Source organism: Aythya fuligula, chromosome 2 (genome assembly GCF_009819795.1).
Source record: "Aythya fuligula isolate bAytFul2 chromosome 2, bAytFul2.pri, whole genome shotgun sequence".
Classification (NCBI taxonomy): Eukaryota; Metazoa; Chordata; class Aves; order Anseriformes; family Anatidae; genus Aythya; species Aythya fuligula.
This window is the reverse complement of record NC_045560.1, coordinates 143,141,793-143,156,015: the sequence shown is the minus strand read 5'-3', so window position 1 is coordinate 143,156,015 and position 14,223 is coordinate 143,141,793. Positions and strand designations below refer to the sequence as shown.

The following is a 14,223-nucleotide window of genomic DNA, read 5'->3' as shown; positions in this document are numbered from 1 at the left end:
ATTGGTCTAATTTCAGTTAGTGAAATTCCAGATAAGCCCATGAGTCAGTCAGTCAGACTCTTACACTGTACCGTTGTTTTCATTTGTGTTATGTATCTGGGGCATTTATGGCTCTAATAAGTGTGATAAAGCATGTTGTGTTATGCATCTTAAAAATGTTATGAATGCATTCATTAATCTAGCTTTTGAAGGTAGTCTAATTGCCAACTTAACATTCATGCATTCATTGTGTTTTTAAAACTGAAATCTTTATCCAAGGTCAGTTGGAAATACACAGAAATTAGTAGATTGCAAGATTAGAAAAAAGGCTGATAGGAAACACAAATTGTTCTCGCTTGTACAAGCTGACTTGCTCTCTTGCTTTCAGAATATAATCTAGAACCTTGTGAAGATCCTGGGATCCCACAGTTTGGTAAAAGAATAGGATTTAATTTTGGAGTGGGAGATACTCTGACATTCTCCTGTTCGTCTGGATATCGTTTGGAAGGAGCTTCAGAGATTATTTGTCTAGGTGGTGGCCGACGAGTATGGAGTGCACCTCTGCCAAGGTGTGTGGGTACGTGGTCAGCTGCTTTCATTTGCTTGTATGTGTAGTCATTGTCCATGGATTTGCATATATACAGCATGGAAATGCATGGTAATACACCTCTTAATTTGTAAGGTACTTTCATATCCTCCATATCTCTTTAGTAAAATTTCTTTCTTTTTAATTTATTTTTAATATAATTAATATTAGAATTATTCATAGATTTCATAACATTTCAAACTGAGGACAAAATCCTTACTGTTCTTATTTTGATAAATACCTTAGGAAAACTGGGTATAAACTTAAGTCAATATTTACCAGTTCAGATATCTAATAACTGGCTTTCGTTTGTCAGTGCAAATTTCCAGGTGATACCTGTATTACAAAAATGCATAAATATAATTAGATAACTTAAACCAGATATGTTTCATACAAGTAGGTCCATGTGTAGAAGAACAGACAACATGGGCTTCCTAGATAAGTTAGAGAAGGGTATCTTCAGAGAACAGTTGTTCTGGCTTGAAAACAATAGCTATGATAACTGAAGCAACCTCTAATGGTTCATAAAACTTTCCACTTACTGTAGGGGTAACCTACGTAAGTAGGTTTGACTGGAAACTTAACTTTTAATGGCTAAAGTTGTCTGAGATGAATTCTTCCTAAAGGTCTTTTGTTTCACTTCTATGGAGAATTGTTGGAAAAGGAAAAGGAAAAGAAAAAAAGGAAAAGGAAAAAAAGCATAATATTTCTAAAAAGTAAGATAGTTACTTAAGTGTCTGTAATTTTTTACTTATGGAAATGTTATGTATGAAAATATCTATATCAATGTGCATTCGGAATCTTTTTTTCTTTTCTTCAAACTAAATTGCATGATAGTGAAACCCATTTCTTTCAGGATCTGATTGTATAATAATTGATTTACTTGTTTGCTTATACTCTGTGTTAGTTACTGTATCAAAAATTTAGTTCTGAATTTCACAAATACACAAGCAACGTTTATGTGTGCATTTACAGAAAAGATGGTTTAGAGGCTAGGTCAGTGTAGGTCAGTGTAGTGTATGAATAAAAATTATTTTTGTGTAGGAGATGGTGGTTTTTTAACCAGAAGAAAAATAATGAATGCATGCAAAGCTGTGAAAATGGGTGAAATTTTAGTAATAAATACCTGGAAATGTTAATATACTGAAAATGAATCAGTAAATTATCAGTAAACACCTTGTGCAGAAACAAAAATGTAAATAATTGCTATTTAGTTTTCATGACATAGAAAATAATATCTATATTTTTGTACTAGGAAAAAATAGAAAAAGAGAGAGAGAGAAAGAGAGAGAGACAAAAGCTGGTATGCAAGGATTGAATTATGTTTCAGTCAATGTGTTTTCTCCTTGTCTTTGAAAATGAAAGATGGTCTCCACTAGAACAACTTACTGAACTACTTTCTCCCTGTAAATAATCCAACTTCCATTGACCACTTTTACTGGATTCAGAAATCTATATATTGTTCATGTTGCTCATGTCTGGCATTTTCTACAGAAAGTGATTCACAAGTGTTAATATTTCTGATATATACATTTTCCCAAACTCAAAAGCCCACTTGGAAGTGAACCACTGTTCATACTATTTGTGCTCACATGGTCAATGCAATACAAGAAAGACACAAATAAATTATGGTTAGTAGCTGGACCACTGATCCTGCAACAAAAGGTGAGACAATTGGTCCTTTCCAGACTGAAGCTTCAATAGAACCTAATAGCAGCCCTGAGTACCTGTGAGGAGACCATTAAGGCTCTTCACAGGGGTTTATGATAGGAGGATGAAAGGAAAAGGCATAAGATGAAACAATAAAATTTCAGACTGGAAATAAACAGAAACCTTTTTATGAAGAAAATGTCAAAGAGTGGGACAGGTTGCCCAGAGAGGTGGTGGTATCCACCCTTGGAGGTTTTCAAGTCCCAACTGGTTAAAGCCCTGAGCAACCTGGTCTGACCTCAGGGCCGAGCCTTCTTTGAGCAGGAGGATGAACTAGAGATATCCTAAGGTCCCTTCCAACTTGAATCTTCCTGTGTTCTTGATTATGCATCCTCTTGATAGGGATAGTTAGTTGAGTCCTGTGGGTCATACTATTATTTCTGTTTTATTAGTAAATGCTCATAATGAACAGCTGTACGTTACATATCTTGGTTGTCTACTTCCACCTGTGTCTTGGTCCTTTGATAGTACAAATTGCATAGTTCTTTACTCATTCTGTGGTCTCTTCAGGTGCTAGCCATTTAGTTTCCCTTTATATCCCCAACAAGGTTTTATTTTAAGGATAGTTCACCACAGAATACCCTTCCAGTAGGTGATATGAGTCGAACTTTGCTAGACTTGGCCCCAATGCCTTGTGGAGACCTCCTAACAGCTTTTTCATTTACACATACAGTCAAAGCCTGTTTTGTATAGTCAGTCACAACCGTGCCAATCTTCATGTCATATTGCAAATTTGCTTAATTCTGTACAACAAATAGCCACTGTTATTCTGGGTGTAGTATAGTTCTCAAATAATTTTGGATATTCTGAACACAGAGAAAATTAGTCATGCTTTTGGACCACAGAAGCACCACAGAGGACACCCAAACCATGTAACAGTGTTTGTTAAAGACGTTCCTGGGCTTCTCCAGATGGGTTTAGCTCTGAGTGGTGTAGATGGACACCATTGTCACCACTTATCTCTTCCAGGAGTGGATGCATTTAGTAGTGTAGACACACTTAAAGTGACCAAAGTGCTTCTTTAGCATATAATAAAAGTGCTTTCATTTACAAAATAAGAAATTCCAGCTATGTGACAGAAGATAGTGTTTGGGGCCTTCAGAAAGACTCTAGGAATAAATAGAATGTCAGAACAATTGATGTTATCTGTGACTGGTTCTTTGTTCACATGCTCTTGATGTTTAAGGCTCTAGGATGCACAGAGTTTATGACCAATCAGAATGAATTGTTCTGGTGATGTTCAGATGTAGTTTACTGGCTGAAAAAGTACTGTACAGTATCTTGCGCACTTAGTAATCCTGACCTTGACTAAATTCAAAATTTGAAAAATCAGTGGAATCAATGTCTTGTGAAAAATCCTTCAACAGTAGAGTCTGAATTAGTGTAATTGATTGATTGTTTGTACATGACTAAGTTGGTTCCTTTTATTAGCAATGTTATAAATGGCTCAGTCTTCAAAATAGGATTATAATCAAAGTTTAATTTATTAAAAGAATAGAGGTAAGCGAACAGCGCTGCATGCACCGGGAGTCTCTGCTCCACCAGGACGCACACCAGTTACATCAAGTAGCTGATTTTTATGCTCCTAGACTAATACATATTCATTACTACTTCTAAAAAAAATGGGTTATTATAATTAGCTTCCGGGACCCAGTCCCTCCTACTGGAGCATGTGCATCAGTCTCCGGTGGTCCCTCTGGGGGTCTCTGGGGGTCTTTCATGCTGAAGGCTCATAGTCTTCCTCTCAGGTTTTTTTTTCTTCTTGTCCTTCCCCTTTGTACTCCTTGGCAGCATGTCAAAAACTTACACAGTGTCCCCTGCAAGTTTTGTCTCCTAGCCGTCCTTCAGTTTCTTTTTTCTTCTCCTTAATCTCCTGGCCACCTGGCCAGATATCAGGGGCTTGCATAGTGTCCCATAACAGTCACTAGTTGTTAGCAGTTGTTCTGAAACCCCCAGATATCAGAGACTTCAAAGAAAGAACATACAAACACAAATAGCACAAATAGCAAATTTTATATTTGAAAGAGAAATATGTCAGTTTCACAGAATCACAGCATGGTTGAAATTGGAAGAGACCTCTGGAGGTCATTTGGTCTAAACCCCTGCTCAAGCAGGGACACCTAGAACAGGATGCCCAAGACCAGTTCCAGACAGCTTTTGAAGATCTCCAAGAATGGACACTCCATGACACATGGGCAACTTGTACCAGTGATCACTCACTCTCCCTTCACGTGTTTACATACATTGATAAGGTCATCCAAGCCTCCTCTTCTGTAGACTGAATAGTCCCAACTCTCTCAGCCTCTCCTTACATTAGTGGTGCTTCTGTCCCTTGAACTTCTTGATGGCCTTTTTCTGGATTCTTTTTCATGTGTCCATGTCTCTCTTGTACTGCATAGCCCAGAACTGGACACAATACTCCAGGTGCAGCTTCACCTATGCTGAATAGAGGGGAAAGATCACCTCTCTTGACCTGCCGGTGATACTTTGCTTAGTGCAGTCAGGAATACTGTTGGCCTTCTTTCTAAAGGCATATTGCTGATTCATGTTCAACGTGGTGTCCACCGGGTCTCCCATGACCTTTTCTGCAAAGCTACTTTCCAGCTGTGTGGTGCCCAGCATGTACTGGTGCCTGGGGCTGTTCCTCACAGGTGTAGAACTTTGCATGTCTTGCTGAACTTGACAAGATTCTTGTCAGCCCATTTCTCCAGCCTGTTGAGGTTCCTCTGGATGTCTGGTGAATGGTCCACATGGCCCTCTGGTGAATCTGCCATTCCCCCAAGTTATGTGTCATCTGCAAATTTACTGAGGATCCACTGTACCCCATTTTCTAGTTCATTAATGAAGACCTTAAACAGGATTGGATCCAGTATTGACACCTCAGTTATTCCATGTAATACTGGTCTCCAGCTAGGCTATGTGCCACTGACCACTACCATTTAGGTCCAGCTGTTCAGCCAGTTTTGATCCATCTCACTGTGTTCATCCAGTCCATACTTCAACAGCTTCTCTAAGAGGATCTTCTCCTTCCTGCACCTGGAAATGTTTTCCAGGATTAGCTGTTCCATCACCTTCTCAGGGATCAAGGTGAAGCTGACCAGCCTTTAGTTCCCTGAGTCCTTCTTCGTGCCCTTCTTGAAGATGAGAGTAACATTTGCTTTCTTCCAGACTTTGGGTGCACTTCTCCCAGTTGCCACAATCAACCAAAAATTATAGAAAGTGGTCTTGTACTTACATCTGCAAGCTCCCTCAATGTTCATGGGTGCATACCTCAGGACCCAGGAATGTCCAATTTGCCAAAGTATTCCCTGACCTTATCCTCTTCCACCAAAGGTAAACATTCCTTGTTCCAGCCTTTCAGCCTGGCGTCTAGGACCTAGGATTCCTAAAGGCCAGTCTTGCTGGTAAAGACTCAAGCAAAGTAGGCATTTGGTTCCTTGGCCCTTTCACTGTCCTCTATAACCATGTCATCTGTTTCCTTCAGAAGAGGGTGCACATTTTCCCTAGTCTTTTTTTTTTCACTGATATATAAAAGCCCTTCTTATTGCCCTTGACATCCCTGGCCAGTTGCAATTCCATTTGGGCTTCAGCTGTCCTAACTCCTGGATGCTCTGATAGTGTCTCTGTATTCCTCCCAGGTTACCTGTCCTTGCTTCCAGCCTCTGTAGGCTTCCTTTCTGAGTTTGTGTTTGGTTAGGTGCTCCTTGTTCATCCATGCAGGCCTTCTGGCATTTTTGCCTGACTTCCTGTTTGTTGGGATGCATTGATCCTGAGCATGGAGGCAGAGATGCTTGAATATTAACAAGCTTTCTTCCTTCCCCTCTTCCTTCAGGGCATGTCTACCAAGGGCACCTAACCCATGAATGTCTATCAAGCAGATCCTTGAAAAGCATAGTCTGCTCTCCTGAAATCCCAAAATTGTGAGTTTGCTGTGTGCCTTTCTCACTATCCTAAGGATCTTGAACTCCACCATTTCATGGTACTTTCTTTGGTCGCATTCACTGAAGCCAAAACTGACCTTTGACCTTCATATTTTCCACAAGCCCCTCCTTGTTAGTGAGAACAGGGTCCAGCATAAATCTTCTACTCATTGGCTTCTCTGTCACTTAGAGAAGGAGATTATTTCAACAGATTCCAGGAAACCTTCTGGATTGCTTACACCCAGCTGGGTTGTCCCTCAAATATGTTGGGGTGGTTGAAGTCCTCCATGAGGACCAAGGCTTGTAAACATGAGGTTGCTTCTATCTCTACTTATAGTGTATTGTAACAGTTCTTAAAATAAATAAATAAAAATAATGAACTGTATAATTATATCCATTAGCGTAATTTGTTATCTGTATAATTTATTCAAATTTAGATGAGAAAGATGCATGATTGTTAACGGTTGTATGTACACAAAGCAGTATTTCCTGTCACAAAATATGAAGAAATTATAAGTTCCAAAAGTAATTATGAAGTCTGCTTTTTCTAATTTTTATTTTTCTTCTCTGTGTTCTAATAGTAATCTTCTATATGCTGTTTCATTCTTTCAAATTATTGGTTATCTACTGTGATAATATAATAGTATGGAATACGATTCCGATGTTTCCTTTTTTTTCTTCTTTTATGTATTTACATATACTTAGCACTTGCAGAAGATACCTTGTTGTCTCAGCCCATTTTTTATTTGCCTATATATTGTCCGTTGTGTATGTTAAATGTCTTTGACATTAGTGCCATAGCAATAATTATTATTATTATTGATTTTTTTTTTTTTTTTTTTGGGGGGGGGCAGGGCGGGGATGATCAACAGCATGATAATAAGGTGTTGTTTTAGATTAACAGCTTTGTTTTCAAAATGCTTGCCTTGTCTACATCCAATGGATAAGTATGAACTCTTGGTCATTTCATTGGGCAGGTGGGATAAAGAACAGAATAGAAGATATGCTTTAATTATTTTAATGCTAAAAATACCTCATACAGGTATTTTAGGTAGCTTGGAAGCTACCACCAGAAGCCCAGATAGTATAGGTCTTTTACTGCTGCTTTTTGTTTGTTTGTTTCATGCAAGCTGGTTTTGGTGGCTCCACTGTTCCCAACCCTAAAACAGGTCTTATCTGTGGCTAGGCTGTGTAGGTTTTCTGTCTAAAATCATCAAAACACTAGAGGGTAGTTCTTGCTTTGCTGTACCTTGCACTAAGAGTCTTGGTACCCTTCCTCAGATCTCAGATGGGATCTGTGTGGCCTTTCCACGTCCTTTACCAGAATATGAATCAGCTACAAGTGTTGAAATTCATCTTGCTGAGGACTTAAACCTTCCAAGCCCTGCTGAGAAGGAAGCCCTATTTACAAAGATTGCTGCTCTGATACCACAGAATCACAGAATCACAGAATTTCTAGGTTGGAAGAGACCTCAAGAGCATCGAGTCCAACCTCTGACCTAACACTAACAGTCCCCACTAAACCATATCCCTAAGCTCTACATCTAAATGTCTTTTAAAGACTTCCAGGGATGGTGACTCCACCACTTCCCTGGGCAGCCCCTTCCAATGTCTAACAACCCTTTCAGTAAAGAAGTTCTTCCTAATATCCAAACTAAAACTTCCCTGGTGCAACTTAAGCCCATTCCCCCTCGTCTTGTCACCAGGCATGTGGGAGAACAGACAAACGCCCACCTTGCTACAGCCTCCTTTGAGGTACCTGTAGAGAGCGATAAGGTCACCCCTGAGCCTCCTTTTCTCCAGGCTGAACAAGCCCAGCTCCCTCAGCCGCTCCTCCTAGGACTTGTTCTCCAGGCCCCTCACCAGCTTCGTCGCCCTTCTCTGGACCCACTCAAGCACCTCGATGTCCTTCTTATAGCGTGGGGCCCAAAACTGAACACAGTACTCGAGGTGCGGCCTCACCAGAGCCGAGTACAGGGGGACGATCACCTCCCTAGCCCTGCTGGTCACACTGTTTCTTATGCAAGCCAGGATGCCATTGGCCTTCTTGGCCACCTGACCACACTGCTGGCTCATATTCAGCCGACTATCAACCATCACTCTCAGGTCCTTCTCCGCCTGGCAGCTTTCCAACCACTCATCTCCCAGCCTATAGCTCTGCTTGGGGTAATTGCACCGCAGGTGGAGGACCCGGCACTTGGCCTTGTTGAACTTCATGCAGTTGACCTCAGCCCATTGGGGCAGCCTATCCAGATCCTCCTGCAGAGCCTTCCTACCCTCAAGCAGATCGACACACGCACCGAGCTTGGTGTCATCTGCAAACTTACTGAGGGTGCACTCAATCCCCTCGTCCAGGTCATCGATGAAGATATTAAAGAGGACCGGCCCCAGCACCGAGCCCTGGGGGATGCCACTAATGACCGGCCTCCAACTGGACTTGACTCCATTTACCACGACTCTTTGGGCCTGGCTATCCAGCCAGTTTCCAACCCAACGAAGCGTGCGCCAGTCCAAGTCAAGAGCAGCCGGTTTCTTGAGGAGAATGCTGTGGGAAACGGTGTCAAAAGCCTTGTTGAAGTCAAGGTAGACCACATCCACAGCCTTTCCCTCATCCACCCAGCACGACACATGGTCATAGAAGGAGATCAGGTTCGTCAAGCCGGACCTGCCTTTCATAAACCCATGCTGACTGGGCCTGATCACCTGCTTGCCCTGCAAGTGCTGCGTGATTACTCTCAAGAGAATCTGCTCCATGAGCTTCCCTGGTACTGAGGTCAAACTTACAGGCCTGTAGTTTCCCGGGTCTGCCCTCCGGCCCTTCTTGTAGATGGGTGTCACGTTTGCTAGCTGCCAGTCAACTGGGACCTCCCCCGATAGCCAGGACTGTTGATAAATGATGGTAAGAGGCTTGGCCAGCTCCTCTGCCAGTTCTCTCAGTACCCTTGGTTGGATCCCATCCGGCCCCATCGACTTGTGCACATCCAAGTGCCGTACCAGGTCACCAACCAGTTCTTCGTGGATAGTATGTATGTACCATTGATATGTACCATTGATAACTTCTTAATGCCTAGAAATTTGAGTGGATACCATCTATGACCAAGTGACGCGCTGGGTGGATGAGGGAAAGGCTGTGGATGTGGTCTACCTTGACTTCAGTAAGCCTTTTGGCACCGTCTCCCACAGCATTCTCCTCAAGAAACTGGCTGCTCTTGGCTTGGACTGGCGCACGCTTCGTTGGGTTAGAAACTGGCTGGATAGTCGGGCCCAAAGAGTCGTGGTAAATGGAGTCAAGTCCAGTTGGAGGCCAGTCAATAGTGGCCAAGTGCCGTACCAGGTCACCAACCAGTTCTTCGTGGATAGTATGTATGTACCATATGATATGTACCATTGATAACTTCTTAATGCCTAGAAATTTGAGTGCATACCATCCATGTGTCAGTTTCTAAATCCTTTCTGGTTGTACTGATTCCTTTTTATCCCCTCTTCCTATGAAGCAATTGCTTAAAGTTTATGCATTCTAATGAGCCACTTTTCCAGTATAGCCAAAGGCAAATACAAGGTGGTAGGAAGAAGTAGTTTGCTCTGTATTCCACAAGTATTATTGCTGCCTCCTAGACTGTTTTTGGACTGTCACAGCATGTGATCTTCCCGCAACCTATTCTGTACTCTTACAAAATTAATGTCATTATGAAGTTTATGTGTTTTTTTTGTCGTTGTTGTTTGTTTGTTTTTAGAAACATGTCTGTAGCCAAAATTATTTTATACTAGATTATTTTGTTTCCAGTGATTAAAATTCAGTGCAATTTGGGATATCAGCTCCCTTAGGTTGCTTGAAGTTGGCCACTTAAATAAGTAAAATAACCTTCATTTTGTGATACCTTTGTAGGCTTATGTACTTTTTTTCTGTTTTGGTTATCCGTATTTCTATATCTCTTGTTTTCTTTTCCTGAGAATTTAGAAAGATTCATAGCTCATTAATATATTTTAGAATTATACCTAACAGATTTTATTAGAAGTTTAATGCAAAGTTAAGTTAATGTAGTAAAACCTGTAATTTACGGACAGAAAATAAACAAAAATGCAGTAGCTATGTCAGTATACCTAGTCTAGGAACTTAGCTGTCTCAGATTCTCAGTGAATCATCACAAGATAGTCTTTATTGGTCTTGCTGGATTTCTGGTGCCACATACAAAAAGAACAAGAGAAGCAACAGAAGGCATATTTGCCAAATGTCAGATAAGTCTGGTTGATATGGTACAGAGATTCCTGGAAGCGCATACCTACATAAAATATCCAGGAGACCGAGGGTACTTAAGAGTCAGTAATTCTTCTCAGCCTGTAATCTTTAAGTACAGACAAAAGACATGCTGTCTGTAATTCTCAGTTTTTATTATCACTCTTTGGTTTAGTCCCAGTATAGTCTTATCTCCTTTGCAACCTGAGGAAATAAGAGATTGTAATCTTCTCTATAATTGTCTGTATATTAAGAAAACATCTCATGTACATAGCTGAAACATTTTTTAACTGGTCAAAATTCTAGGTAAATTATCCATCTTCTCACCCCCTCTCTTTTACCTTGGGCAGACATTGCAACAGCTAGACCATCAGTTATAACAGTCTTTACAGGTCAGAATTTCATGTCAGCATTCACCCATTGCTTTTGGTCCTGTACTGAGAAATAATTATTTAAATTTTCATGAAGAATATGGAGTGGATAAAGAGCAACTCTTTAACCTTTTTTTTTTTTTCCCCCACTAAATCTTAAGAAGCTTTCATGTGAGATTCTATGAATTTATCATTAGAGAAGCAAAAATTTGGTAGCAATGAAAATGAAGAGCATGCATGCTAGAAATGATCAATTAAAATTATTTCAGGTTTTGTATTTGTTCTAATGTTGCTTTACTGCATTCATTAGTGTTCTAAAAGTAAAGTGAACTCCATGATAGCAATATTGATTAGAATAGTTTAAACCAGAAGAGAACTTTGAAGAACCTGTTAGATATAATAAACTAAATGAATGGACAGATAATCTAGTCTGTATGATAAAATAAATGTGAGGTTGATACCTCACGTGATACCTCTCTCCATGACAGAGGAAAAAAAAAAAAAAAAAAGAAAGGAGAGTCATCGTTCTTCTAAATTAATGGGATTAGGAATTCAAAGGAATTGACTTAAGAGTCACTGAGAACAGTTCGTTGATGGCTGGGTTCGAGATAAAAATAATAAGTTGTATAGAAGTATTTGGACAGAGACTGCTTGCAGTAACTTTAGTTTCATTTGTAGTGTCCCCTACATGTTCATGAGTTCATCAACTGGTAGGAATTCAGAGAAGGGCCAGGAAAAGAGTTCATGAGTTTGTATACACATTCTAATCTAAAAATTAAAAAGAGAGATTATGAAGCCTCTGTGTTTGTTATAATAAATGGCAAAAGAAAACAAAATGAAGAGATTCTTTTTTTTTCCCTTTAATGTAAGAACCATTTAGCTGAAATTAAAAAAAAAAAAAAAAAAAAAAAGAGAGAGAAAAAGCAGAACTGACAGAATTCAATAATTTTCATATTGCTTTAGTTATGGAAATAGTTCTGATCAACAATACAAAGAAATTCAATATACAGTTGTAGATATAGGTGGATAACAATCCTATTCGTGTTTCTTGCCAGAATATTTATCAAACATTCATTTATGGATGCACAGAATGCCAATGCAGTGAGTCCTGAAACAAAAATAACAAATCATAATAAATTATCATTTGTCAAAATTAAATGAAATAATATGCCAGAGAAGCAAAAGCTATTTTTTCCTTTGTTTACTCAGGTGTTTGTATAAATAAATAATACATGTTAATTAATGTTCTTATTATTCATTTTCTAAGGATATGCTATTTCAAAAAGGAATTTAAAATTAAGACTTTATATCGCTTACATTTAAAAGTAATGTTCAAATAACTTGTACTGAATTTTCAAAGTTTATCTTTTCAAATGATAGAATTCCCTGAATTCCATTGAACATGGTGTTGTGCGGGAACAATTTTAACAATAGGCTTTTCTACAAATGTAGAAATATTTTTAATAGTTCTTTTTATTTAACTGGTTCTATTAAATGACTAATCATTTCAATGTTGAAAACCTGTGATGGAATTAATGCTAGCTGTAAATCCTGATGAACATGGTAATTAGAAATAATCACATGCAAGCCTATTTAATTTGATATGTTTTTCCACTTCTCTCTTCAGTTGCTTCTACATGTTGAAGACTCATATTTTTTTTCTTATCAAATCATAACAATCTTCAGTCTTTTCAGATCTGTGATCATTCTTGTCTCTTGCTTCTGAAATACTTATATTTATCCAGTTATTTATTCTTTGAAATGAACTTCCTCAAGCTCAATACGGTACTCAAATCTGAGGCCTTACTACCATCAAACAGAAGAGACATAGTCAGTACTAACATTTATTTGTCTTAATCTAATATGGTGAGAAAGCCACACTGGTGAGCCACACTGGAGAGCTAGTCAGAGGTTTTGATTTCTGTTACTCCCAACATTTTTCTGTGCAATGTATTACTCCTATCTAATCATAAAAATGCATTTATTTTTATTGAATTTTCTTCCTGGTTATTGAAGCAAATTCCCCAATATTTCAAGAACATTCAAAATGGCATGTCATGGGAGAACACAAAAGAAAAAAAAAAAAAGAATATTAGGAAATTTTGCACTAGAATAGGTTTTTGAGGCTCCTTTGTTAGTGCAACATATTTTTAATATTTTGTGAAATGACTATGAAATAGTCTGCATATTATAGGATCTTAACCTACATGGTGGGTCGACCCCAGCCGGCAGCAGAGTGCCCACCTGGTTGAATTGGAAGGGTAAAAAAGCAAGAAGGAGAAAAAAAAAAAGTTATCTCACTCACCAACAGCAAAGAAATGTCCAGTGAATCTCCAAGAAACAACAATTTAGTAGAAACCCCCTTAGTTCTTAGTTCCCCAATTCCTAAATATAGCAAGTCAGGCAGGCGGGGCAGGAGGCCGGCGTGGCTGACCAGGAACGTTCTAATGGAGATTAGGCGGAAACAGAGAGTGTTTCACTACTGGAAGGAGGGCCAGGCGTCATGGAAAGAATACAGGGATGCTGTTCGTGTTTGTAGGGAGAAAGTTCGTGTGGCCAAAGCACACCTAGAGTTGAAGCTGGCTGTGTCTGTGAGAGAAAATAAAAAGGGTTTTTTTAGATATGTGAATGGAAAAAGGAGAACTAAAGAATACATAGGGCCACTCCTTGATAGGGAAGGTCTCCTCACAGACAATGACATAGGCAAAGCAGAGACGCTTAACGCCTTCTTTGCCTCTGTCTTCAATGCCGATGATGGGCTTCGGGACCCAGGGTGCCCTGAGCTGGAGGACCGGGACGGTGGGGATGTCAAACTCCCAACCGACCCTGAACGTGTGCGGGATTTGCTACTCCACCTGGATCCCTACAAGTCCATGGGTCAGGATGGGATTCATCCCCGGGTGCTGAAAGAGCTGGCAGACGTCATCGCGGAACCTCTCTCAATTATTTTTCAACGATCCTGGGAATTTGGAGAGGTCCCGGTAGACTGGAAGCTGGCAAATGTTGTGCCGATTTTCAAGAAGGGTCAGAAAGAAGACCCTAGCAATTACAGGCCTGTCAGTCTCACGTCAGTGCCTGGTAAAATCATGGAGAAGTTGGTTCTTGAACTTATTGAGGCGCACCTGGGGGACAAAGCAGTCATTGGTCCCAGCCAGCATGGGTTTGTGAAGGGTAGGTCCTGCCTAACTAACCTGATTTCCTTTTATGATAAGATCACCCGTATGGTGGACCAAGGGAAACCAGCTGATGTGATTTTTTTGGACTTCAGCAAGGCTTTTGACACGGTTTCCCATAGGATCCTACTGGACAAAATGTCCACCATACAGCTAAATAAAAACATCATACGATGGGTGAGCAATTGGCTAACGGGCAGGGCCCAAAGGGTTATGGTAAATGGGGCTGCGTCAGGCTGGTGAGCGGTCA

The 14,223-nt window shown here is 39.9% G+C and overlaps 1 protein-coding gene across 1 annotated transcript in view; it reads left to right on the top strand.

Annotated features, from left to right (window-relative positions):
- Positions 1 to 14,223, top strand: part of CSMD3 (CUB and Sushi multiple domains 3) — a 681,859-nt gene that overhangs the window by 418,057 nt on the left and 249,579 nt on the right. Inside the window, exon 22 of the mRNA XM_032181613.1 lies at positions 368 to 556. Within this exon, the coding sequence (XP_032037504.1) occupies positions 368 to 556 (189 nt within the window). The remainder of the gene's footprint in view (positions 1 to 367; positions 557 to 14,223) is intronic.